General features: G+C 38.8%; 1 protein-coding gene across 14 annotated transcripts in view; it reads left to right on the top strand.

The window, feature by feature from the left end:
• LOC129353750 (inositol 1,4,5-trisphosphate receptor type 1-like) overlaps positions 1-24865 on the top strand; it is a 108304-nt gene that overhangs the window by 28858 nt on the left and 54581 nt on the right. For 7 of the 14 annotated variants that reach the window (XM_055023236.1, XM_055023181.1, XM_055023141.1 and 4 more), the window contains 12 exons: positions 178-429; positions 2461-2586; positions 2756-2884; positions 5732-5852; positions 5933-6117; positions 9762-9910; positions 11464-11575; positions 13281-13316; positions 18608-18643; positions 19492-19539; positions 21102-21231; positions 24288-24472. In XM_055023236.1, coding sequence (XP_054879211.1) covers positions 178-429; positions 2461-2586; positions 2756-2884; positions 5732-5852; positions 5933-6117; positions 9762-9910; positions 11464-11575; positions 13281-13316; positions 18608-18643; positions 19492-19539; positions 21102-21231; positions 24288-24472 — 1509 coding nt within the window. The remainder of the gene's footprint in view (positions 1-177; positions 430-2460; positions 2587-2755; positions 2885-5731; positions 5853-5932; positions 6118-9761; positions 9911-11463; positions 11576-13280; positions 13317-18607; positions 18644-19491; positions 19540-21101; positions 21232-24287; positions 24473-24865) is intronic. The other 7 variants (XM_055023242.1, XM_055023226.1, XM_055023232.1 and 4 more) reach the window with 3 other exon arrangements.

Below are 24865 nucleotides of genomic sequence, written 5' to 3'. Positions count from 1 at the left end.
TTAATAAATTTCTATGGTCTACTGGAGTGGAAACTTGCCTTTGGCTCTGAAACATACAAAAAAAAAATGAGCAAGAACTATAAAAAGTGATGCACTGATCCGATAAAAATATTGTCAAGAACAAAAGCGATGCTATCCAGGTAGAGATCTGATGTGGAATCTCAACCATCTACCCAGCTGGTGAACTCTGGTGAAGACGTCCTGGTCTTCTACAACGACCGCGCGTCCTTTCAGACCCTCGTCCAGATGATGCGGTCGGAGCGGGACCGGTTGGACGAGAACAGCGCTCTGATGTATCACATCCACCTGGTGGAGCTGCTGGCCGTCTGCACCGAGGGAAAGAACGTCTACACCGAGATAAAGTGCAACTCCTTGTTGCCCTTGGACGACATAGTGCGGGTCGTCACCCACGAAGACTGCATCCCAGAGGTGGGAGGGAAAAGATGAATTATTTCCTTTAAAGAGCTGTTTAGCTAAACTAGCTGTATTCCGATTAGAAATGCAACATCTAATTGTGGCTTTCAGTTGTTATAAAAGTTTGACCTACTGATAAAGATTTGAGCTTTGAAAATATTTCTTGTGAGCCATTATCACCAATTTATTTTGAGAAGAGGGGCAACGTCACATGAAATGTGAAAGTGGTTAAGTTTGTAGAACGTCTGAAATCGGTAATTGGAGTTTACAGTCTGTGAGTTTTCTTTACCTTTTCTCTGACATTAATAGAAGCTGGTCTGCATCTCCAAATCCCAGAATGTTACTCAGCAGATTGAGATTAAAAGCTGAACAAAAGAAAACGACTTGTTCAATTTTCCTGCTATGAGCTGAAGTTTTCAGTGGTGTCAGCCAGAAATGAGCCGATGATAAAACAACCCAAAACAGACAACCTGAATTATTTACTTACTTTAGTTTGGAACGTCTGGTTTGGTTCTTAGCAGTATGGGGAGCATTCATGATTCATTTTCAGCGTAGAGGCTCACTGTTCATTGTGACATTAGTGCCTGCTGTGTATGTGGCAGTGAGGTATGATTAGAAGAGGCTGTCTGTGAGTGTGTGTGGATGGTAGAGTGGCTTACTGTTTGGTGTGAAAAGGAAGTACAATTTCTGCTGGGGTTTTTTTGGTCAAATGTTCCAAAAATGGCAAAAAGAAAAATAAACGTCATGAATTTCTTTTTGTGAAAGTTTTCTGGATATTTTCGAATGGAATCACTGGAAGGTTCTCTCTGCTTTAGTAATAACCTGAATGACGCTCAGACTTATCATAGAAAATGCAGTTTCCTTTAACAACTACTTTGGCAGGTTCTCTTATTTAATCTTGAACACCTTAGTAAAAGTGAGAACAACTCGCTGAGTTTCCTTCTTTCGGCTCTGAAGAGTGCCGAATGGGGAAAAAAAATGAATGGAAATATGATCAGATTCTTGAATCCCACCGATGGCGGGTCAACCTGAAAGTTACCAGATTGCGAGAACTCTGGAGGGCAACAGCGAGATCCAGAGGCTGGTCATCGCCGGTCAGATCCTGAAGGAATACCAGTCATAGGAGCTCCTCTGCGCTAAATTTACACTTTATCCTGGATGAAATGCAGTTTTCTAGTTTCTTTTTTCTTATGCATAATGGCTGTTTGTTTCTTCACCTATGACCTTTGCTGTTCATCTTTCCAGTTGTAATATGAGAAGGTTCAAGGCTCAAATGCTGCCAAAGAGGGTCAGATTTTAATGTCTGGCCCTCTAACATGTGACAGATGGGTTGTGTCTGGAGTCGCTAGCTTTTTGTAGAGATGTTTTTGCAGTTATTATTTCCATTGGGTTTTTTAAACTACAGTTTATGATAATTATTTCAATAGAGTTGAAGTGCATTGGAAGGCGGAGAAACATGATTCAGTTGACATTCAGAACATTTTGAACGATGAAACTGAGCTTCGTTTTCATCTTCTCGAGAATTAAAAAGGCTAATTCTCACTGCAGTGAAAGAAAACCACAACACAGGCAACTGAAACAACTTTCTGAAGCCTTTTGCTCCTTCGCAGGGCCGCAGTGACTGGTTTTCTTTCCTGTTAGCGACGACTAATGTTTTGTTTTTTCTTTTTACAACCACACTTGACGTACACTTACAACCACATGTTCTGATGACTGCGCCCGCCAATTCAGTCACATAAAAAGATAAAGTTTATCGAATTCCCCTAAAGTTCCTTTCTTACGCAGTAACGTGCCCAAAAAAAATTTAATTTATTTGTGTAAATAAAGAGCTCTAGGCACCTTTTATCCCACTCTAAATATGCTTTTTTTTTTACCCATCAAGCATTAAATAATTAGACCACGAAATCATGTGCTTTTAGGGATGAGTCATATCTAAAGTTTGATGAAAAACAATTATATATCTGTGTGGTATTGCTCTCAGCAATCACTTGCTTTCTAGACATCTATTTTTTTTAATTTATAAAAATGTTTGATTTATCCCGAAAGGTGAAGATTGCCTATATCAACTTCTTAAACCACTGCTATGTGGACACCGAGGTGGAGATGAAAGAGATTTACACGTCCAACCACATGTGGAAGCTGTTTGAGAACTTCTTGGTGGACATTTGCAGGGTAAGCCAAAAACTATTTGACATTGTCAAAACAATGAGAATAAACTTCCGGGAGATTTTTCGTTTTTTAGGTCCACAACGCAGTCGGTACACGTTTGTTAACCGCCTTCTGCATCCAGGAAGTTGGGTCCTGTTGCCTTGCCTGATCTCTCTCCTCTGTGCGTTCTTAGGTGTGCAACAACACCAGCGACAGGAAGCATGCGGATACGGTCCTGGAGCGTTACGTAACCGAGACCATCATGAGCATAGTCACGTGTTTCTTCAGCTCTCCTTTCTCTGACCAGAGCACCAGCCTGCAGGTAGTGAAAGCTGACACGACTGATTTTCGATTTACAAAACACGGGCAGACTTGCAGGTGTGTTTCTTAGGTTGTTGCATGCAGTCAACGAAAATCTCCTTAAAGCTGCGATGAGCAGCTTTTACACAGTGTTTTACATGTTTGTTTAAACCGTCACCAGGTCGTGACAGTATTTTATGAGACATAAAATGTAAAAAGATCCTCCTGGAGCTACTAATGCCGCCTGAAGAAGTACAACCAATCAGAGCCAGGGGGAGAGTCTTAGTGCTGTCAATCGATCTTATGTTAATGACAGAGAAACAACTTATTGTTACAGGAAACCGTTTATCCGGTGGCTATGCTAACAAGTCTTAGCATTCACGACAGGCTCAGATTGGTTCTGTAGCGGACAGCATGGAGAGTGATTGACAGGGCTAAGACCCTCCTCCTCCTCGTTGTGATTGATTGTTTCTTGTTAGCGCTGGGCAGAGGCATATTTTGTTTCCACATTTTGTCTGTCTCATACTGCACTGTTACAATATAGTGACAGTTTCAACACATATGTAAAAAGATTTTTTTTGAAATAAAAGTTACAAACTGCAGCTTTAAAATTGACCCGCATCATGTGTGCTTTATATCATTCAAGCTGACTTTTTTCCCTTTACACAGATGGCTCGCCATATGTATGTAAGTAGTGATAACGTCCCACCATCGTCTCCAAGCTCCTCCTCCACTCCCAACCTTTTGGGTGTGTTGCTGAGTCACTGGCTCTGAATGCTGAGAATCATTCGCCTTAGTTTCAACTTTTCACTGCTTAGTCAGTGAAAAGTTGAAACTTTTCCTCCCTGAGCTGCTGTTGCCGCTCAGATCTGGGAAGACATTCAGACGTCTTCCCAGATCTGAATGTGTAACACGAGGTTGTTGTGGGATGTGGCGTGTACTGTATATGAAACGTTTTTGCCATGTGGTGACCTCATAGTAGTCCATGTCTGGAGTTTTCATGAGTTTTCCTGGGAATCAAAGACTTAAAATTCCCCTGAACTGTGCATGTGTGTGAAATGCTTTTGTTCCCACTAAATATCCTGATGTTTAATCTATGAGTCTGGATGTTTTCCCTTATAAAACTCAGAGCAGAGGTTTAGTGATACACAATGACACAGCAGCAACCTTTTCTTCCTGTGACAGGCAGCCATTCTTGGAAAGATAACGGAGGTATTTATTGCACTGTTGGGCAGCTGGCAGATAGATACCCTTTGTGCTGTTGGTAGGTGTATGTTGCACATGTTGTGTTAGGTAAGCGTTTTTTTATCAACAGCTGGCCTGATGGACCTGAAATGTTTTGAGTACATCCAAACAAAACCATTGGTTGTGGATTAGAAAAACAATAAGCGATGCACCAGTCCAATATTAATATCTGTATCAGTCCTGATATTTAGAAAAATTGTTGATTGGGCACGTTGTCATCAATAACCAATCTATTCAGTCTAATTCTATGCTTTGTGCTCTGAGTGATGTCGTGCTTTCTTGTAAATTTTGCAGTACATTTAAAAATCCCAATTGCACTTTCTTTACTTAATCTGTTGTTTTTGTTAGTGTCTTTATTTCACATTGGCTGCTGTCCTGAAAAAATTAAAGCTGTTGTTTTTACATGTTTGACCAGCTTGTGAAGCTGTTGCTGTGCTCAGGTGTGACATAAAAGTGCAAAGTTACCAAATAAAATTTAAATCAAGTACATTAATATCTGCATTAAAAAAAAAAGAAATAAATGCTTTCGGTCAATTCAGCACTGCTTTTCTGTATCGGATCGGTATCGGCCAATACTAAACCTCGGATATCGGTATCAGAAGGGGAAAAACGTGGATCGGTGCATCTTTAACAAAAACCCAAAAACCTTTTCATATTGGTTTAAAACCACAACATTTTATTGTGGTTTTACAGCAGCATAAAGTGGACCATAACTGTGAAGTGGAAGGAAGTACATGGAGAAGTACATTTGATGGAGAAGTACATTTTTTTTTTTTTTTTTACAAATAACAATCTGAAAAGTGCGGTGGAGTTTTACTATTTTAGAACCAACTTTCATTAAAATTTGTCTTCAAATCTGAAGATGAAACTTTTTGCGACATTTCTTGTCAACCTCAATCGGCCTGGATACAAGAGCACATGTGAACAACAAATTTCAAGTCTTGTAACAGATTTGGATTTAGACCTGGACTTTGACTGGACCAATTTAACACACAGTTTCATCTAGACCAGAGGTCTGCAACATTTATAATCTTTTCTGAGCAAACTTAAAAAAGGCCATAAATGCCGCATGACTTTTTGAATATTGATAAATGTCAATGTTCTAAAGTCGATATTTATCTACATTTATGTCATTTTTAAAGAACCCAAATTTTATCTATATTTGTGGATCTCAAATAAAGGTAAACTTCAAATATTGTAAGGGGGGGAAAGAAAAACTGTTAAAAACCTGCATTTATTATGTCTGTATTTAAGACATTAGCTGCTTCTTCTAATTTTTTTTTTGCCAATTAAATAAGAGATATTGTGGAAATTAGCTGAACTCTAAACAACGGGTGACTTCTGAATACACCAAATTTTATTTAGGGTGTTCAGCATAAAGGGGGTTGGCAGATGCATACCACACTTTTTTAGACTACATACATATAAAACTGTCGTTTTCCTTCCACTTCACAACTATTTATTACCTTGTGTTGATCCATTGTGTGAAATGTCAGTAAAACCCAATGACGTCCGGAGGTAGTTTTGTAAAGTTCCAGCGGTATGAACACTTGTAGTACTTGCTCATTTTATTCTTCCCTTGCGATGATTTCTTATACAATTCGATTTCATCTTTGCCTTACAGACTCGTCAGCCAGTGTTTGTACAACTGCTGCAGGGAGTGTTCAGGGTCTACCACTGCAACTGGCTGAACCCTGCCCAGAAGCACTCGGTGGAAGGGTGCATCAAGGTGCTTTCGGACGTGGGTGAGTAGCTAAACTCGACGATCACCGCTGCTCTCCACGCGAGTCTCGTTAAAGTCGCCGCACCCATATGCCTTTCCCAGCCAAGAGCAGAGCGATCGCCATCCCGGTGGACCTCGACAGTCAAGTGAACAACTTGTTCGTCAAGCCCAATAACGTCGTACAGAAGACGCTCCTCAACTGGAAGCAGTCGGCGAAGAACACGTCTAGGCGAGAGTCCAGCCTGTGCGCCTCTAAAGACTACAGAAACATCATTGAAAAGCTGCAGGTTGGTAGCACAGTTTGCATTTTGGACCTGAAATGTTGCCTCACAGCTCAGACGGAGAAAATGAAACAAAGGACACAACAACAAAAAGATAAATATAAAAGCGACTTGAAAACATCAGTGACACTAAATGTGAGGGAAATGCAATATGTTGAATGCTGTGGACTTTTTTTTTTCTTTTTTTAGTCAAAATTTTTTTTAATTTAAATTGTTTTATTTTCAAGCCATCTTGGGTGATGTGGTGGCACAAGGGTAAAGCACTTAAGGAGGCCTTAGTCCTCGATTCTGATGTCACAGGTTCAATTCCCTGCCTTATGACCTTTGTGGCATGTCTTCCCCCTCTCTCATGACCTCATTTCCCATCCAACCACTCTCAGATAAAGGTCACTAGAGCCAATAAGAGCTTTTTATAAAACAAACCCAAAGATCAAGCCATTAATTAATTAGTTAAATATGGCAGTGATGAAATCAAAACAAAGCTAAAACCCAGTGTGATTCTTGTTCTGATCAGTCAGTGGTTCTCCAAATCGTCTCCATACATGTTACAATTCAATATTTCTGATGCCTAAAAATAAAAGATAAATCCTTTTCAAACTTTAATCACCCCTTAATATGACACTTCTTCTGAGAAGCAACTCTTTGTGACTGAAATAATATCTATATCACCGTGTACTTGAGGTCTCAGTGACCTTCTAAGTTAAATTATCGTCTTGTTTCTTTTGACTCATGATTCTTCTTGTCCTGTCCTGCAGGAAGACCATTTTGAAAAGCTTGTTGCTCTGTTGTGCAGGTTCAGCTTTGTTCTACAGTTACCTCCGCTGCTTTTTGCTGCAACACTTTTTCTTTAAACTCAATTTTCCTTTGCTCTACGTGGATACAACAGTTTGAACAATCAGCTTGCACTCGAAAAACACATTTTACTAAGTATTTTTGTCTTGTTACTAGTTCAGATATCTAACTGCACTAGAAATAAGACAAAACTAACTTAAAGCAACTTTGTTGTTTTAAGTCAATAATTTCTTAGTGGAACTAGAACTTTTCCATGAATATTATGGATTTATTGATTTGCAAGAATTCCTGTGTTTTGCTGAAAGGTTACTTGTAAGTTAATTCTTTTAGATAAGTATCTGTTTTTGTAGTTTAACTTTGTTTCCTCTCAGAAACACACTTCCTGGTCTCGATGAAAATCTAAGGTATTAATAATTTTTTGGATTAACTGTGTGGAACGGAGTGGGGTTGCAAAACAGAAGGTTTTTCTTTCACAGAAAACATCCAGGCCTGGGTAAAATCTCCCTAATACTTGAGGGAAAATGTATTTGTTACCTTTGAGCCACAATTCCAGAAGGGAAACGTATCACAGAAACATCCGTTAAAGAGCCACAATAAAACACGGTGGTGGCAGCATTATGCCATCCGCTTACATTCCTCCAAATGGACTTGGGATGTTATTATTACTATTGCTATTATTGTTATTATTTGTCAAAGTGCTTAAAAAAGTAAAAACTGAAGCAAAATTGACAAAAGGCTCTTTGCCAGAGTTAAATTTTGAAAACAGAAAATGTACCTGAAGAGATCTGAAAGAGTTCAACATAATAATTTTAAAAACATTGGAGAAGGTTTGGAAGGTGAAGTTATGATTCAATACCCAGTCAAAATGTGGGATGATGCTTTTAAAGAAGATTGAAAACTAAAATTAAATAAAAAGATGTTTTTGTGATGGTTTCCATCAGCTTAATGTACTTTTTAAATGTCTTTTTTTACAGATATAAAAGTGGAAAAAAGTTTGGATATAATTTTTGATGGTCTCAACATTTTAATTCTCAAAATATGGCCTCATCATGTTAATACTTTGGAGAGCCAGAGCCATATTTTTCTTGACTATTTTATCTTTGTCATTTACCCTAATCTGGTCCATATAGGGGAAAAAAGCCCAAAAATCTCAGCCGCAGCCGTGGTTCCTGTTGCCTAGTCTGACTGGGCCACCTGTAAATAATTAAGACTTCAGCAACATCGTTGACTGTTGGTACTTCCCAGGAGTGGCGTCATGCGTGTTGTAACCCTCGTCTCCTAGACGGTTCTGTAGAAGTTGCCTCACAAGTCAGCCATATAAATAGGACTTTCAATGATGGGAAAAGTTGTTACACCCAATTACTTGCAAAGCATGACTCAAAAATTCACTGGAAGTGTGCAAAGAAAAAACAAAACAAACAGAACTCAGTCAGTGACCTCCCTGGTTGAGATCAGCTGTTATCCGGGACACGCAGAGGAAACTGTGTTTGGCGGAGGCAGTCATTCTTTTCCTGATAAAGCAAACAGACCCTATCGTGACAGGAGCTCTGTGCTGTTCTATGATGATGCTCAAAGCAGACTCTGGTTAGTCACCGACCTCCTCCCAGACGGTACATTTCCTCTGGTTTTAATTGTCTTCACTTAATGCTTCTCCCTTCTGTCATTTCCCAGCTGCACATTTAGTTTTTTTTGGTTTTCTTACATCCTAAACAGACGGCTCGTTGAATAATGACTCAAACCTGCAGTTAGAGTGATAAAACATTAAAGTTTTTGCTTTTGTCGACTCTATGTACATACAAATGTTGACTTGCAGTTTAGTTGTTACCAAAGTCATTTGTATAGATATGAAATGTGTTTTTGTTTAATTCTTTGAAGCATTTGGTTCAAAAGGACGCCAAAATTGTATTTGTATTTTTTATTTTTTTTTTGCAATTTATCCATCTTTCATCAATTTCTCATAGCCTTATCTAAAAAAAAAGGAAAAAAAGAAACAACGAATGACAGGAAATATTTTCAAAAGTTTTTTTTATTTCAATCATCCCGTCTGTTATTTGTACAACGGAGTATTAGCGCCAGGCTACGAGATCTTTTGTTCTTTTACAATGATGTAGTCGCACTAAAAGAATAGATGCAATTGTACCTAAAAAAATGACGTAAAAAAACCCCCCAAAAAGTCGTTTTTAATGAGGAAGTAAGTTGCCTCAGAATTGCAGGTCTTCTTTCTTCCCAGCAAGCTGACGTTTTAAAGTCCAGTTGCTGATAACACTTAATAATTTGGCACTGATGTGTTAAAAGATGAATTATTTCTATGAAGTATTGTCTGTAAATCTGATACCAAAGTATTACATCACAATATGCTCAATACTCCTGAATTAAATTTAGTTTTTTGTGTTGAAGTAATCATAAAATATTCTTCTAATATTATAACTTTACTCAGATAATATATATTTAAAAAAAAACAGTGTTAGCCCGGCCCTCATGTTCCATCACACAATTGACCTGAATTCAAAGTCCAAATAAATAGGCGCTGTGAAACAGGCTTGATGTGCAAGATGGCCGCCCTGGGCGTGCTGACATCACAAAGAACTGTGGAAACACAAGGAGTGCATTGGTGAAAACATTGCAAGGTGTGCATATTAACTCTACATATAGTGTCAAAAGCCAGATCTAGTAACTTTCCATACATTACATGTAAGAAGAGTTTTTCTTAAATGCAAAACCTTCACAATTAGAATTTAGTTAAAAAAATTAAAAAAAAAAGCAGAGATGACGCCAAATCTTTAGACATACCTGTGTAATTCACTGTAGGTTTCTTTTCGGTAACTTTCCTCTTGTGGCGTTACGGCCACGCTCTGCAGGACATCGTTTCCGCTCTTGAGGATCGCCTGAGGCCGCTGGTCCAAGCCGAGCTCTCCGTCCTGGTGGACGTCCTCCATCGCCCCGAGCTGCTCTTCCCCGAGAACACGGACGCTCGCAAGAAATGCGAAAGCGGAGGATTCATATCAAAGTGAGCCTTGAGTTCTGATAGAAGTTTTGAATGTTTCGTTTTGCTGCATTGAACGTAGTTCTGATTTTATTGCACAACTCTATGAGATGGTTTTTATGGGTAAATGATGCAGCTCGCTAAGACTGAGTCATATAACCATAAACTGAAGTGTAATTCAGTTTAGATTATGTAATGTTTGTATTTTTGTCATTTGTCCAACTGCATCAGCTTGTTGCACAGCATCCCACAATAAAAGCATGATTGTAGTTTTACCTTCTTTTTTGCTAAGTGGCCAACTCAGAAAGTTCCTGATCTTTTTTTAATGGAGTGTTAAGAAATCCAACTATGCAAATGGTATTTATTCAATTTGATTTCCTAACATTTTATCTCAGGATGTTAGGAAATTAACATGTCGATTGACCCATCCAATCCAAAAGCCTTTTTTGTCCTCTGCTGCTAAATAAAACCGCATTAGAGCCAAAATATTATCCGACCTTTTGAAAAAACGTCATCTTTGAATTTTTTTTATGAAAAATCTGCAACAGGAAGTTTCTTGAAATAAAACTTTCTTTCGAGGATGCATTTGGCATTAAACCAAAACAAGTTGCCAGTTTTGGTGAGCGAGGATCCTGAAACCAAAAGCTGTTCCTCTGATTCTGCTGCTTTAAACTCCAGGATGAAATAGTTGGGCGGGATTGTTGGCGTGTTCTCTTATACGGAGAACAATAAACAGTTTCATGCAAGTCTAAGCTCAGCCATTAAGAGCTTTGCATGCGATTAGAAGGATTTAGAATTGGAGTCGGAACTTCACAGGAAGGAAAAAATGGGTTTTCTTTCAGCAATACCAGTCGGCGCACAGCATGACATTTTAGACCAAACGGAGGATATTCCAGGAACTGGAAACGCTGACTAGCATAAATGGTACTGTTGTGGCTCGGCCTGTCTGGTGTTTAATGTTTGGCCCAGTTTTTGACAACTGGAGCGGAAGACACTTGGTGTTAGTAGTGTTATGAAAGTGCATGGTTTACTATAGAAGCCACTTTAGTATGTAAATTAAGAATGAAGTCTTTAAATAACAAAAAAACATTCAAAGTAAAGTCAGACGTTGAAGCAAAGCCAACTCCCTGTATGGTTATATTCTGACTTTGATTGACAAATTCATTTTTAGTTTGGACCATATCAAGATCCTGAATCAAAGGACATTTAAACATTTAAAATACTTTTAAAATAAGAATAGACAGCCTTCATTTGCTAAGTATTTCTTCAAATCAAATGATATCGAACCTCATGTGTCGAGTTTGACACGTGTGCTTTTAGCCTTTAAAACATAATTATTTTTTATTTGTGATTTGCTCAGCTGTATGAAACTAATCTTTCATGTTCTCCCATTCCTGTTGTTGACATCACCCATACACAGATGTCCTTTTTCAAATAATTTTTTTTAACCATTGATTAGCCTCGTATTTTGTTTACATTGAATGTTGCTTCATTTGCTTGTCGTTGGTTTACAGCTGGACACTCCAGGTCACACAATATCAAAATGTTTCTGATTGTTTCGTCCGCTCTGTAACCAGGCTGATCAAACACACCAAGCAGCTCCTGGAAGAGAACGACGAGCATCTGTGCATCAAAGTGCTGAAGACGCTCAGGGAAATGATGACCAAAGATCGGGGCTACGGAGTGAAGGTAGGTCAGGTGTTGTTTCTGTTCTGTCGGCTAACGAAAACCTTAAAATTAGATTAAAAGGTATGACTTCTTTCCATTTTTTGTTTCGCCAAGAGCTTGACTTGTGCACAGAAATGATTTTAATAACTTGTACAGAATACGTTTGAAATCTCTGCAACTGCTACAATTTGGATATAACTCTTTGTAGCTTGAATATGTTTTTGGGCAATTGAGGGGATAAATTTGCACTAAAAATGGATTCAATTCTACAAAAATAACTTTTGCTGGACAGCAAAACGACACAGAGGATAAGAATTAGCATTTTTAACATTATTAACAACATGCTTGATTCATATATCATTCATTTGCTGCTAAAGATCTATGTACTAACACATAGTAAATTTATCCTAAGCTATGATACTAAATACATAAAAATACTAAGTACATACTATGTTCTTATATGAAGTACCTAAAAATAGGATTTAGGAATTAGTCACTGGTTCTGAATTTACTTTGGCAACTTTTCAATAATCACTTTATTAGGTTTTCTATTTATGTAACATAACCCCTAAAAGTTTAATAATATAACTTTGATATTCTCATTTTGATCAGTTTGCACTTTATTTTGTGCAAAATCTCCAGTTTCTCCATATTTTTTGGACAGACTGCAGGGAAACGAGTTGCTCTCGTTACACAAGGTAATTATGGAGGTGACAGAACTGATGCAACCAGTTCGTCAGCTATGATCAACACAGTCCCACCACCAAATGAGCCAAAATGCTGAAAATCCAGACTTTGTAATGTGACTTTCTCTTTCTGCATCATATATCCGATCTCCTGGTTTTGGGATTACGTTAGCCATTTGGCTTAAATGAAGGATAACATTTTTAATTTGACATAACAGAAAAGGTTATATTTGATAGATCATTATCAAAATATATTATCACTTATTTCACACTCCTCAAGAAACTCTCAAGCTGCAAAAACCAAAGTCTACCGAATAATTTTTGTCTTCTTTCTAATCCAAATATCTTAGTACATTTGAAATAAGACAAAACTCATTTTGTACAGCAAGAGATTTATGTTTGTTTCAATATGAAGGAATTATTGACTTAAAACAAGCTGCTGTTTCTTGCTGAAAAGTCACTTGTAAGTTAGTTTTGTCCCATTTGTTGCACTGGAAACTTGACCAAAATTACTCAGTATGTTTCTGTGATTTTACTGCACGCAAAATGTCTGCAAGAAACTCTGCAAGAACAATTATTTCCTCAGCCATTTTCTATGTTAATTAGATGAGCTAATATCATCTACTAACTTGACATGTTTAAGTGCCTTCTGCACTTATTGGTGGCCGTGGTCACGATGTGTGAAAAGCCTTTAAATATTTGTGTTTTATTGTAGAAGCATAAAAACAAACTCACAAAAAAAGAGAAAAAATATCCAACCTCCAAGTACATTTAATCAAGAATGTTTATTCTTTCAGTAAAATCAGTTTTATTATATAAATTGGTTCAAGTTATTTTTAAAAAATACATTCAAGGATTTTTGTATTTTTGTATTTTTTTTTTTTTTTTACACATTTTGCCACCGGTGCCTATAATCGCGGAAGTCACTGTATGTTAATTTATTTTGTTAAAAAGCTTTCCATGTGCACATTTGCGACGGGAGCTTCAACTCACTAACAAGCTCTACTAACTGTCTGCCTCCTATACTTTCTCTCTTGCAGCTGATTGCCTTTGATGATGAAATGGATGTGGCTGAGGTTGATCATTTTACTTACTATTGTGACGTTCATTGATCTGTCTCCCACTAACAGAATAGACATAATTGTCCTTTGATTAGACTTTTTGAGCTTCGCAATCCCATCTGCGACAGCGTCAGCTGCTTAGATCATCCCTTCTTGTTCCATATTTGCCTACATTAGTAAGAGTCTAGTACATTATCGACATTTTCTAGTTCAAATTATCCTACATGCTTGTCTGTCCTGCTTGCACATGTGTAGCTACTTGGCGTATTTGAGTGTGCTATATGATCAATAGTGATTAGGGTTTTTTTTTTTTTATGTTTGTGAAATATGCTGAATACTTACTGGAGAATATTGAAAGTTTTCCCATTGGTCCTCTTGAGGGTTGCTATAGTTGAACAGATTTGCACTTATAAATTTTGTGTATTGATAGTAAAATTAAAAACATTTCTTGACTCGTCAGCCAGTTGTAATATTCACAGGTTAGGATTCACATTAATCTTTCATTCAGCACATTTAACCCCAGGTCAGTAATTTTTTTTTTTAGTACTCATCTTTTTTTTTTTTTTCTTTTTTTTCTGAGTTATTTTACATTCTCAACTTCATAATCTTTTATAATTATTTGGCCACTTATGAACAGTCGGACATGATGAAGTCTCACTCCTCTGGTGTTCAGCTGATCTTGAAATACGGAAACAATGAAAAGGGAGCACCTAAAAGTAAAAGTCACACTAAGCGCACGCCAAGTGAGCCAGGTGCACATCCAGACTGACAGACACTCTTCACAGCTCCTGTTTCACAAAATCTGCTTCGTTTACACCCACATGTTTTTCTGTGCAAAATAGACAGAAAAGCACAGAAAACGTAAAATATAATAAATTCAAAACATGTCTGCCTCCTCGACGTTGGTGCGAAAGGCAGGTTTGGAAACTGGATGGAAGTGGGCGCTCTGCTCATGCTGCTGTTGACGGCAAAGACTTTATCATTTCAAACCACCAACTGGTTTCTCCCAAATTTGTTAAATGCATCAAAAATGAAAGAGCGCTCTGTCAAAGCGGTAGAATTTGTGTGACTATTTGCAGTACCTGTGAAAACCACCTCAAAACATTGAGAAAAAAAAAATTGTGTTTATACAAGAGACTGCTGAGTGTGAGAGACTTGACGAAGACACTTGGCGTGGAAATGGAGCTTATTTATTGGAAAGGGTCTTTCCAGAGTTGCAGGAAGCTGCAAGATCTCAGTTTCTCTACTATGTTGCTGCTGTTTTGCTCTCCCTGCTTCCTTTTCCTCCCTTTTACTGGCCGTTTGGTGCTGAAGTGTTGGAAATCCCCACTTTCCAAAAAAGAAAAATAAGGTTCATCTCACAAAGCAGCACTTTATTTTGGCAACTCTCTGCCCATTAGCGGTAACTCAAGAGTCTACTCATGTTTTCTTGCTCTCATCCTGCGCTAATTGCAAGACACCCCGTCCCTGTACCTGTTGCGCAACACAAGTGTTTAACCCGATGCTGCTCTCTGACCGACTATGCCACACGCACACACAAGCTTAGGCTCCTCCCAAACCCAAACATCTAGCCAAGAACCCCAGGAATGAGTGCAGCTGTTAGTTTCACTACTGTCTGACTGTCTGCCTCACACTTCTTGTAGCCGCTTGCCCAGTCCATGCACCAGATTTTGCATATTCAGCCAGAATGCTGGATGAATTGGATGAGTCAGAGTAATTATGATTTTTTTTTCCCGTCATGTTATTATTTCCTGCAATAATAACATAATGACATCCTAGCCAGGGATGTCGTCATAAAACCTTGCTGATTTATTTCTTGGTTCTTTTAATGAACGCGTTTGAGCGTCACGTCAAGGTTGTAAAGATGATGATTGATGTTTTGTTTTTTTCCCTATGCTTGTGTGTGTTTTTTTTTAACATTCCTATTTATTTTTGCTTAGTCCGTCACCGATTTTCCAATGTCAGTTTTATTTATTTTTTTTCACTTTTGAAGTTTTCCAACATCTTTAAATCAACCAAAGGTTCTTCAGTCTATAAATTTATGCTCAAAAGTTCTACCTTTTCCCTAATGTACTGGGTTTTTAAGTTTTCTTCTTCCTTAAGTTTTGGGCAGCAGTTTTTCCCTTCAGTCAATGGGGGGAGCTCTAGATGTTTCACTACAATGTGCAGCCAGTCGTAGTTTTCTTAACCTGAGGCTGCTCAAATCTTAGTCTCAATCCAGCTCTCAAGCAGAAGTTACATAAGTGGGAACAATATTTTAACTCAGATTTTTCTGATTTTTGTCTCTGGAATTTAAACCCATCAGTAATGTGGGATTCTCCGTCATGAAAAATATTAAAAGGGCTGCAGATGTAGGACGTTGAACCTTGATTTAAAACATTCTGGGTAAACTACAGAGGTGAGGACTTACTATACTAGATCAGCAGATACTTGAAGATTGCAGACTTAAATTATTTCCCTCGTTTTAACATTTTATTACTGAAGGCTTTAATGTTTCAAAAGAAGAAAAATTGCCATTTCTGGCCTCTTTAAGAGATGCAAACAGCTTTTTTTTGTCAGCTCTTTGCCGATCTTTTTTTTTTCCACCACTACTTTTGAGACAATTTAAAGAGTTGCAGGAAACATGACAAGCAAATATTATGCTAAAAATCTAAGGAGGTCAAGTCGAAATGAGGCATTTTTTTTTTTGGTTTTATATAGCTAAAAGTGTTGTAGAAGCATTTTTGGGCACGTAAAAGAGGCCAGATTACTCAAACGATGGACGTCCGCGCAACAGAAAAATGAAGAAGGCATTAAGCTCAATCGTGCTGACAGAGTCTGAATGTGCCTTCAGTTGCTTGCATGATGCATGAAATTGTTTCTGTGGAAATGGTTGTTGACTCTAAAGAAGACTTCATGCAGGGAAATTCCTGTCCAGTTGCACAATTAATCACCTTAAAGCGGCACAACTGGGTTCTCAATGTTTACTTTTCCACATACCCAGCCCCCAAGTTTCGTGCATGTGTGTAAACTAATTCTGATCTTATTTGTGGCTGAAACGTCCCCCTCATGTAACTAGAAAAAGAGCCAGTGTCAGTCAGTTTTTAAATTAGAGTTGTACCCTTCATTCATTTAGTAAATTTCTGGTTCTGATTATAGCATGTACCATTTTCTCTTGAATAATTTAATATATGTTTAAAAAGATGATGGAAAAACCAAAAGAGTGCTCTCTCTGCATCACTGAAAATGTCCAATTTCAGTCAAAGTTATGGGAAAGATGCCTCTGTAGAAACAAAACCTACTTAAGAGAATGAAAACGCATTTCCTTTACTCTTAAAAAATAAAACTCACTACTTTTTTTCCTTTTTGCACACTTCAGAATCTACTTATGCGCTATGTAACATCCTATGCATTCATTCAAAGTAGCTTAACTTTAATGAGGAAAAAAAGCTTTGCTTTAGTTTGTGGAGCGTTAGATTTTCTTAGAAGTCTGTACATTTCCAATAAATTAATAAGAGATTATTATTGTTTCTCTTATCCATTATTATTTCTATTTGAACTAGAGGCAGGGTAGTGAGAGGTCATCGTTATACAGTAAAACATGTTTCAAAGCAAAGACAAAATACCTCGGCTTGACATTTTTAGCTGTTTATTAGCTTTGCGCTCAGCATGATTAGCACAGTTTGCGTAGCTAAAAGCTCAGTCTCTGTTTGCATCACCTGTAGTATTAATACATTTTTGCAATCTTGCAAAATGTGACAAAACATGAACACATCAAGAGGAGCAACCTTCCTCTAATACGCTAAACTTCAATTCTGAAGTCCTACTTCCTGTTGACGGCACCTGAAACAACAGTCGGACGTGTCTCTTGAAAACGATTCTTACACCTTTTGAGCTTTTGGGAAATTTTCTTTGTTCTTCTGTGGTTAACAAATTCCACACAGAAGAGTGTCGTTTGTGCAACTGTATCCCTGTTTGGCGCTAAATTAAAGTCGGTGTAAATAACAATTTAGGGACTTTAAACTTTTCCTTATTAAAAGTTTTTTTAATAAAAAAAAAACCTTAAAGTGTCTTTCTTTATTTCCAGATTTTAATCAATAATAATTTAATCTAATTATGGGTGAGCATTTGTCATGCATCACAATATGTTACTTATGATAAAAATTGTGATTTATTATTGATTATTCCTGTCCATCGTGTCAGGACTGCTAGTTTCACTCTTTATTTTCTCTGCTGTTTGTTTAACAGCAGAGAAAATAAATAAGTTTGTAAATTCAATTAAATGCAATTAGTGTGTGGATTTCAGTGATACAAATCACACTTCATGTCCTGAAGATGTGTTCTACAAATGGGAATGTTTTTCAAGAGCAGCATTTGTGTCTGTGTGTCAGTGAGGGCTGTGACACACGACATACAATCATCTACAAAAGAAGTAATGAATAGGTATCGAAGCTTTTACCATTATCATGATGCCACAAAATATCGTGATAAAACGTTTAAGTCCGTATCGTCCATCCCAATAATGTTATGCAATAATCTTTCTTCTTTTGTGCTTTCACTTTAAAGCAAGTCCCAAAATTAGATGTTAGATGTTTTTAATTCTTCCCTTTTTCTGTGATTTGTTTGTTGTTGTGTTTTTGCTGAATATATCTGGAAATGTTTAAAATTAGATGACTTGTGTAACTGGTTTTTCACATTCTGAACACAATAGGCAGGTAAGCTGTGGTTATTTTCTGTTTTTTTTTTTTTTTTTTTTGCTATCATCAAAACTACTTCCATCTCACCTTCTTTGCCACCACTTTGCAAATTGTTCCTCCTGACTTTTTTGCTGCATCTGTACAAGAGCAGCACCTCGGTGCATAAATTGGTGCAGATTGCATGCATATCTTGTGCTTTGCTAATACTTGCAGTGTCACTGTTAGAGATGGGCAAGAGGTTAAAAGGGAACCGGGTCACTAAACAGACACTAACGTGTTGCACCGTAGCCAAAGTCGAAAGAGAAGACAAAGCATTTCCCCCACCCCTTCACAGAGCTTCTGCTTTCTTGCCGCTGCAGGTCAATGCTGCTTCTCATCTGTGTTTTCTCTTCAGTGAAACCATGAAAATGATGCAATGTTCCCTTCCACCCTTTGCTCCAAGTCATGCACATTGATTAAATCCAGTCGTGCATGTTAGTGGATTATAGAAATCTGGCAGACTTGTATAGATATATTATGATGAGGTTTTGTTTTGTTTTTTTAAAGAGGGTGCTGCACGTTGAAGGCAAAAACACAAGAAAATTAACCCCTTCCCGCCTTAACTAACATCATCCTTTTATCTCCAATCAGCTGGCACCTCTGCCTGAACCCGAAGTCCCTGCAGAGGTGTGTTCTTAAAGACGATTCGGGTCATTCGTGATACACCGGTTCTATGCCATCACGTTCGTGCTTGGTGTTTCACATCTCTTCATCTCAGCAGATCAGAATCCCTGCCCATCCTCATGCGTTTTGTCTTTGAATTACCCCTATGACTCCGCCTGAGTCACCCCGGGTCTTTGGTGTTTGTCCAAACTCCAGTTTCATGCCAGTACAGTTGGGGTTTGGAATCATGGATGAGGGATTTTTCATGCCAAACTGTTGCAACAGTGTGTGTGAGTAACTCATATCACCTGCACATTTGATCTTGTTTTATGTTTACTCCCCTCAGGCGGCTTGGCATTCTGTCATGTAAATACTTTTATCTCGCTACTGTATCAATTTGTGATGTTTGGCGGGAGAGGTGGGGAGGGAGGGGATGGAAGTGCGACAAATAGCCCCACGTCGTGCTGTGGGCCTGAGATTGTGCCGAGCTTCTCACGAGTCAAATTTTGAGATCGGTCAATGTGATATTTTTAATGTTTGTGTGTCACGGGATGAAACACAAACTGCCCCTGTTAAAAATATTGCAGGTGCTGCTTGCTTTTAGAATGAATAGCTGTCCTCCCTTGCATGAAACCTCGCATGAGTTTGACTCAACCTCACATCTTCCCTGACACAACCACTTCCCTCTTAACTGCATGATCGAATCTGCACCCCGTTTCCTGCATGCATGTAAAGTAACTAATTTGCACAGGATTAACACACCTGTTTTGTTCTCTTAATTATTTCCCCCTAACCCCCCAGTTTTCCAAACTTTTCTTTTATTCACTTTTTTCTTATTTCAATGCTTTCTGTTTACTCACAACACCTTTAAGGAGCTTGATCCCAACCAGCCACTGAAGCAAGTGGAGGACCAGAGGAGGGTAGGTAAAGTGTTTTGCCGTGGTCTGGTCCAAGACTCCCATCCCTTTTTTGCCGTGCGACAGCAGCTGACTAACTGTTGCGAAGCGCTCACGGTCACGCTGCTTCCACAGCATGGCGCCCATTCACTCTGATCACACTTCTTTTGAATGCAACATGTGAGGCAGATCAGCGGGAGAGGACATCACCAGCAGTTTTCAATCTTTTTTACCGATAAACGCGGTGGTTTTTATAAAGAATCCTTCAATGCTGCTTCTGTGCACTCCACCAATCAAAGAAAGAGCTGTGGGGGGCAAAGAGGCCTCATTGTGGTCTCTCGTCTGTCGTTTAAAATATTGTAATTTCTTCATATACTAAGAAGGTGGTTAACGCGTCTCCAGAATAGCCAGATATGGTGTAGATATTTACTAAAATTACTTTCTCTCAAGCCTGTAAGTTATCATCTAATCAAGTCAACTTATCTGCACTTACCTAGCAGTACATACAAATTTGAAGAGCGATATTTATACAATCTGAGACAATTTCTCAACCCCGTGTGCCACATCCACCTTGATGTTAGCTTCTGGCTTGAGGTTAGCTTCTAGCTGCAATGTCAAGGTGAAAAATAAGTTTATAGCTTCATTCTGTCCAATAAAGGCAATTCGGGTGGCAGTGGGAAGAAAATGGAAAATTACTGAAGTTAGCTGTGTATATAAAAAATAAAAACTTGAGAATGCATGCTGTGATATCTGAGAGGCTAACTCCTGGCTGTTCAAGACAAGCTGACATACTTTAGAAATGAACTGAGTGCACAAGCCCACATTCACCTTGAGGTTAGCTTCTGGCTTCTAGCTAAGCTCCAGGCCGAGCCGACAGCTACTTTTTTAGCTTCATCCAGTCAAATGAAAGCCAAATTGGAATTCTTTCAGGTTGCATTGGAGAAAACACAGTGCACAGTGGCGCAGTTGGTAGCACTGTTGCCTTGCAGCAAGATGCCCGGCCCGGGGTCTCTCTGCACAGAGTTTTCACGTTCTCCCTGTGCATGCTGGGTTTTCTCCGGGTACTCCGGCGTCCTCCCACAGTCCAAAAACATGACTGTTACGTTAATTGGTCTTTCCAGATTCCAGAGGTGTGAGAGTGTGTGCATGGTTGTTTGTCCTGTTTGTTTCTGTGTTGCCCTGCGACAGACTGGCGTCTGGAACACAGCTGGTGAGGCACTAGCACCTCACGACCCCAATGGGGACAAGGGTGAACAGATGATGGATGGATGGATGGATGGATGGATGGATGGATGGATGGATTGATGGATGCAGGGATGATGAGGGAGTCAATTGACCCGGATCCTCCTTCACATTGATCATCTGAAGAGTAGTGATAATCAGTAATGACACATATTGCTCATGCAATCCAAAAAAAAGAAAAGAAAAAAAGTTGTTTCTTGTGTAACCATTTGTTTTCAATAGTTTTGTGTGATTTTTAGTTTAATTTGTTGCCACATTGTTACAATAACTTGTACTGTTAAATTGCTTCAACAGAATGTTTTGGGTTGTTTTCTTTTCACCCTAACGCCGAGTTTCTCAAACAGGGTGAGGCTTTGCGTCTAATTTTGGTCAACCGGTACTATGGCAACGTCAAACCTGGTCAGAGGAGAGAGAGCCTCACATCCTACAGCAACGGCCCAGTCACGCCCGGAGCTCAAGGAAAATCACCCGCACGTGAGTCAAACGATATGAGGGGAATGAAAACTGATAAAGTGTTTGATGCCACAGGCACGTAATGCAACTAATGAAGTTTTCAATAAAGATGTAGATGTTCCTAGAACAGAAGTTTTCTTTTTTATCTTGATCTGAAGCCATAAGATGGGTGTTATATAAAGAGATTGTTTTTTTTTTAGGGCAATCTAACGCTCTATTTGATTAGCAAAAGTGAAACTTGCAAATTCTCAAAGAGCTCCCTAGAAGGGGAAGTTTAGTCAAGATGTTCCAAATACTTTATCATTTAAAAATGCTGTGCAAGTCTTGGTCTTCGTAATGCATTGATATGAATATGGAAGTGATATTTTAAATAAATATCAATTGAATTTCTTATGAGCTACCAATTTTTTAATGTTTTTTTTTAGCGCTATGACAGTTGTTGGAGTTGAGTGTTTGTGCTTCAAAACTGAGTAAATTTGAAAAAGAAATTAGTTGAAAATTTGACGTCAAAGAGTTGTTTTGAGTCGTTTCATGTCGGAAACGGCTGCCAGTACCCAGATTACACAGAAAAGACAGAGATAACGCTGACACTTTCCAGTGGGTAGCAGGGAACAGACTGTGGGTCGAATCTGCCGATCAAGGTCACACATTTCTTCACCTCACAAATCAGATTCTCAGACGAATAAACAGAACGCAAACGCACGGAAAACTGCCGTCCAGACATCCTTTCGTGGTTAGGCTAACCCCGAATAAAATAGTCCGTATTGCATCATTTAGTCTGTAATGCATAGGGAAAACAGAGGACCTAATTCACACCAGTGACCTTGTGCTCCTTTTAAGCCTCCTCAAGGCTCTCTCCTTGGCCCGACGCTGCCCGTGTCATTGCTAGGAGACCGGCGTTCCAAGCGCCATGCAGAACGGGACACGTTGTCGATTCAGTCCGCCTGCCCTGCTAGAGATGGCTCTGACGGGTATCGTTATGTCACCGGTTCCTCCCTCTGCTGCGTGCGTCGGATGGCGGCAGCAGCGGGAATTAAAATACCTCTGTGGATTAAAGGCGCTTGTAGTGTTGTGGTTCGTGTGTGGCGTCTGAATGCATGAGTCAGTCTGTAAACCTCTCCTCCAAATAGATCATTTAATTGCAACCTCCTCTAATAAAGCGCCCACATGTTGCCTTATTTGTTTTGATCGTGCATTTATCTGGTTACTTCGTTCTTTTAACATGAGGAGGTTTTGTGTCTTTCTTTTAGTGCCTTGCGAGAATATTCACACTTCATGAACTTTTTCCCATTTTGTCACTTTACGACCTCAGATGCAAATGCTTTCATTTTATTTTACCAAAGAAGTTAAATAAAACTTCTTTGGTTAAATAAAATAAGAAATTCTCATGTCCAGAAAACAAAAAATCACAACAGAATGTCATAAAGCAGAAAACAGAAGAATGTAGTGAAACAGAGAAAAAAAATAAATACACATTCATACAGACTAACCGTACTGTAATACACTTAAGTCAACAATTTTTAAAAGTGGTTTAGTGGTTTTTCCAACTTGATCTAATCTTACTAGAACGTAAAGTGCAGGTATTGTTGGCCATATTTTCCAAATGAACCTATTTCATTTGGATTTTTCCAACATAAACTAGTACACGATAATAAAATTGAGAATGCATGGTTAATAAAAGAAGTTTTAAAAATGGAAATCTAAAAATGCATTTCTTGGCCTCCCTCTTTCAATGCAACAACTCTTCATATAGAGTAAATGCAGTTATTTTGTGAAGGTCTCAAAGGGTTGTTGGAGAACATAAGTGAAGAAACGGCTTCATGAAGACCGAGGAGCAAGTTTATTTTCCCGCTGTGAATTCCGGTGGTGGCAGAATCATGCTGTGGAAATGCTTCACTTCAGCAAAGATAGGACAAGGAGGGCGGTCAGCGCTAATGGGATGATGGGAAAAGATGAAGTGCAGGGCAGTCCATCTATTCAGAGATGCTGTTCATCACACCTGATGGGACTTTACCCGATTATTCAAAGATAAATGGGGAAAAAAATACATACAAATTCTGTCTCTAGATGTGCAAAGAAACATAGTCCAAAATAAGTATTGACTAATGAGAGCTAAAAAAATGCCCCTCCTTTAAGATTATGTGTAAACAAGTGCTGTCAATCAATAAAAAAATGTCTTCAGATTAATGACACTCTAGTAAAAGTGTAAAATATGAATATGTACGCAGCTGTGGTTCTTTCAGGAACTCTGCCCTGGGCTTGCTCCTCCTCCTTCTGCACTCCCACCAATGCTAGAAATGTTTTGTTTTTGTTTTTTTTATATTCTGAAACTGGTGGTGCTGATGAGTTCTCAAAAGCAAATAAGTGAAACTTACTCCACTACACATGCATTCAACTAGTTGTAAATTTGTTTAGGGGACAACTCACAAGATTTTTATTTATTGATTTTTTTCGTTCTTGGGTGTCCCATCAATTGATGATGGCATATCATCTGCCCATATCAAAAACTGCCACTGTTTGTACGTTTTCAAAAAAATATTTGACAAAATGTTTTTAATGCACATTTGAAAAACACTTTAATCTCTGATGCCAGCCAACCAGGCATCCAAAACCTAGCACCGCCACTAAGCTCCTTCAGACTAGCCAGCAGCAGTTAGCAAACACGTTTGAGCTCATTTTATTAACTACTTTTCAGTGCATTGTTGGTAAAGACTTTGTTGAAGGGTTAGTAGAACGATGTGGTTATGCCTCCCTGAAGGCGGAGTTTCAGAAAGAGCAGGACGTTTTAAAGAGCCAAAGGCCCAATTTCATAATGTTAAATCCTGAAGTAAATTTCTTTAAGTCATATTTGACATGTATAGCATTTTTAATGTCTAAAGTTAATATGCTTACTTGATAGTGCCATTTTTTAGCACCATGTGCCTGGAACATGGGTAACGCTTTAACATAAAATTTTTGCCAAGTTTCCCAAAAATATTTCCTGTGACAATTTGGTGAGATGTTTGTCACCATGTTCTGCCCCTTACACAAACGATCCAGAAAGTGGATTCTGATAGGTTTGACTTCTTCGCCTCCAGTGGTGAGCTCCGGCATCGGAGGACGGGGGGAGCTGAGTCTGGCCGAGGTCCAGTGCCACCTCGACAAAGAGGGAGCCTCCGACCTGGTGATCGACCTCATCATGAACGCCACCAGCGACCGCATCTTCCAGGAGAGCATCCGACTGGCCATCGCGCTGCTGGAGGGCGGAAACACAGTAATCCAGGTGAGTGCAGGTCACCGAGTTCATGCGTACCCAGCCAACTCTCTGTGGGTGTGAAGTTTCAGTCGAGGTTAAGCATTTGTGTGTTTGTTTTGATTACATGACTACTTAAAGCATGCATGTAAGGCACGATTGGAATCTGCACTCAGATATGTTGCTGCGCACACCTTTAAGGTTCAGGAAATATTGTGGTCAATCTGCAGCCAGGTGTAGAAAAGTACCTTGACTTTTTTTTTATTATTATTATCCACATTTTGTTTTGTGGTGGAGGACAAAAAAGAAAGCCAAACACAACAGCATGATCACGGGATTTCTGGGAAAGTTCCAAGCTGTGCAGACAAATGCATCATTGCTTCCTTGTGGCTCGCCAAGGGTTACCCAGGCAACCCTAACTCT

The sequence above is a fragment of the Poeciliopsis prolifica genome, unplaced genomic scaffold (genome assembly GCF_027474105.1).
Source record: "Poeciliopsis prolifica strain line A6 unplaced genomic scaffold, Auburn_PproV2 SCAFFOLD003, whole genome shotgun sequence".
Classification (NCBI taxonomy): domain Eukaryota; kingdom Metazoa; phylum Chordata; class Actinopteri; order Cyprinodontiformes; family Poeciliidae; genus Poeciliopsis; species Poeciliopsis prolifica.
The sequence above is the reverse complement of the archived record's forward strand: the minus strand, read 5'-3'. Positions and strand labels throughout refer to the sequence as shown.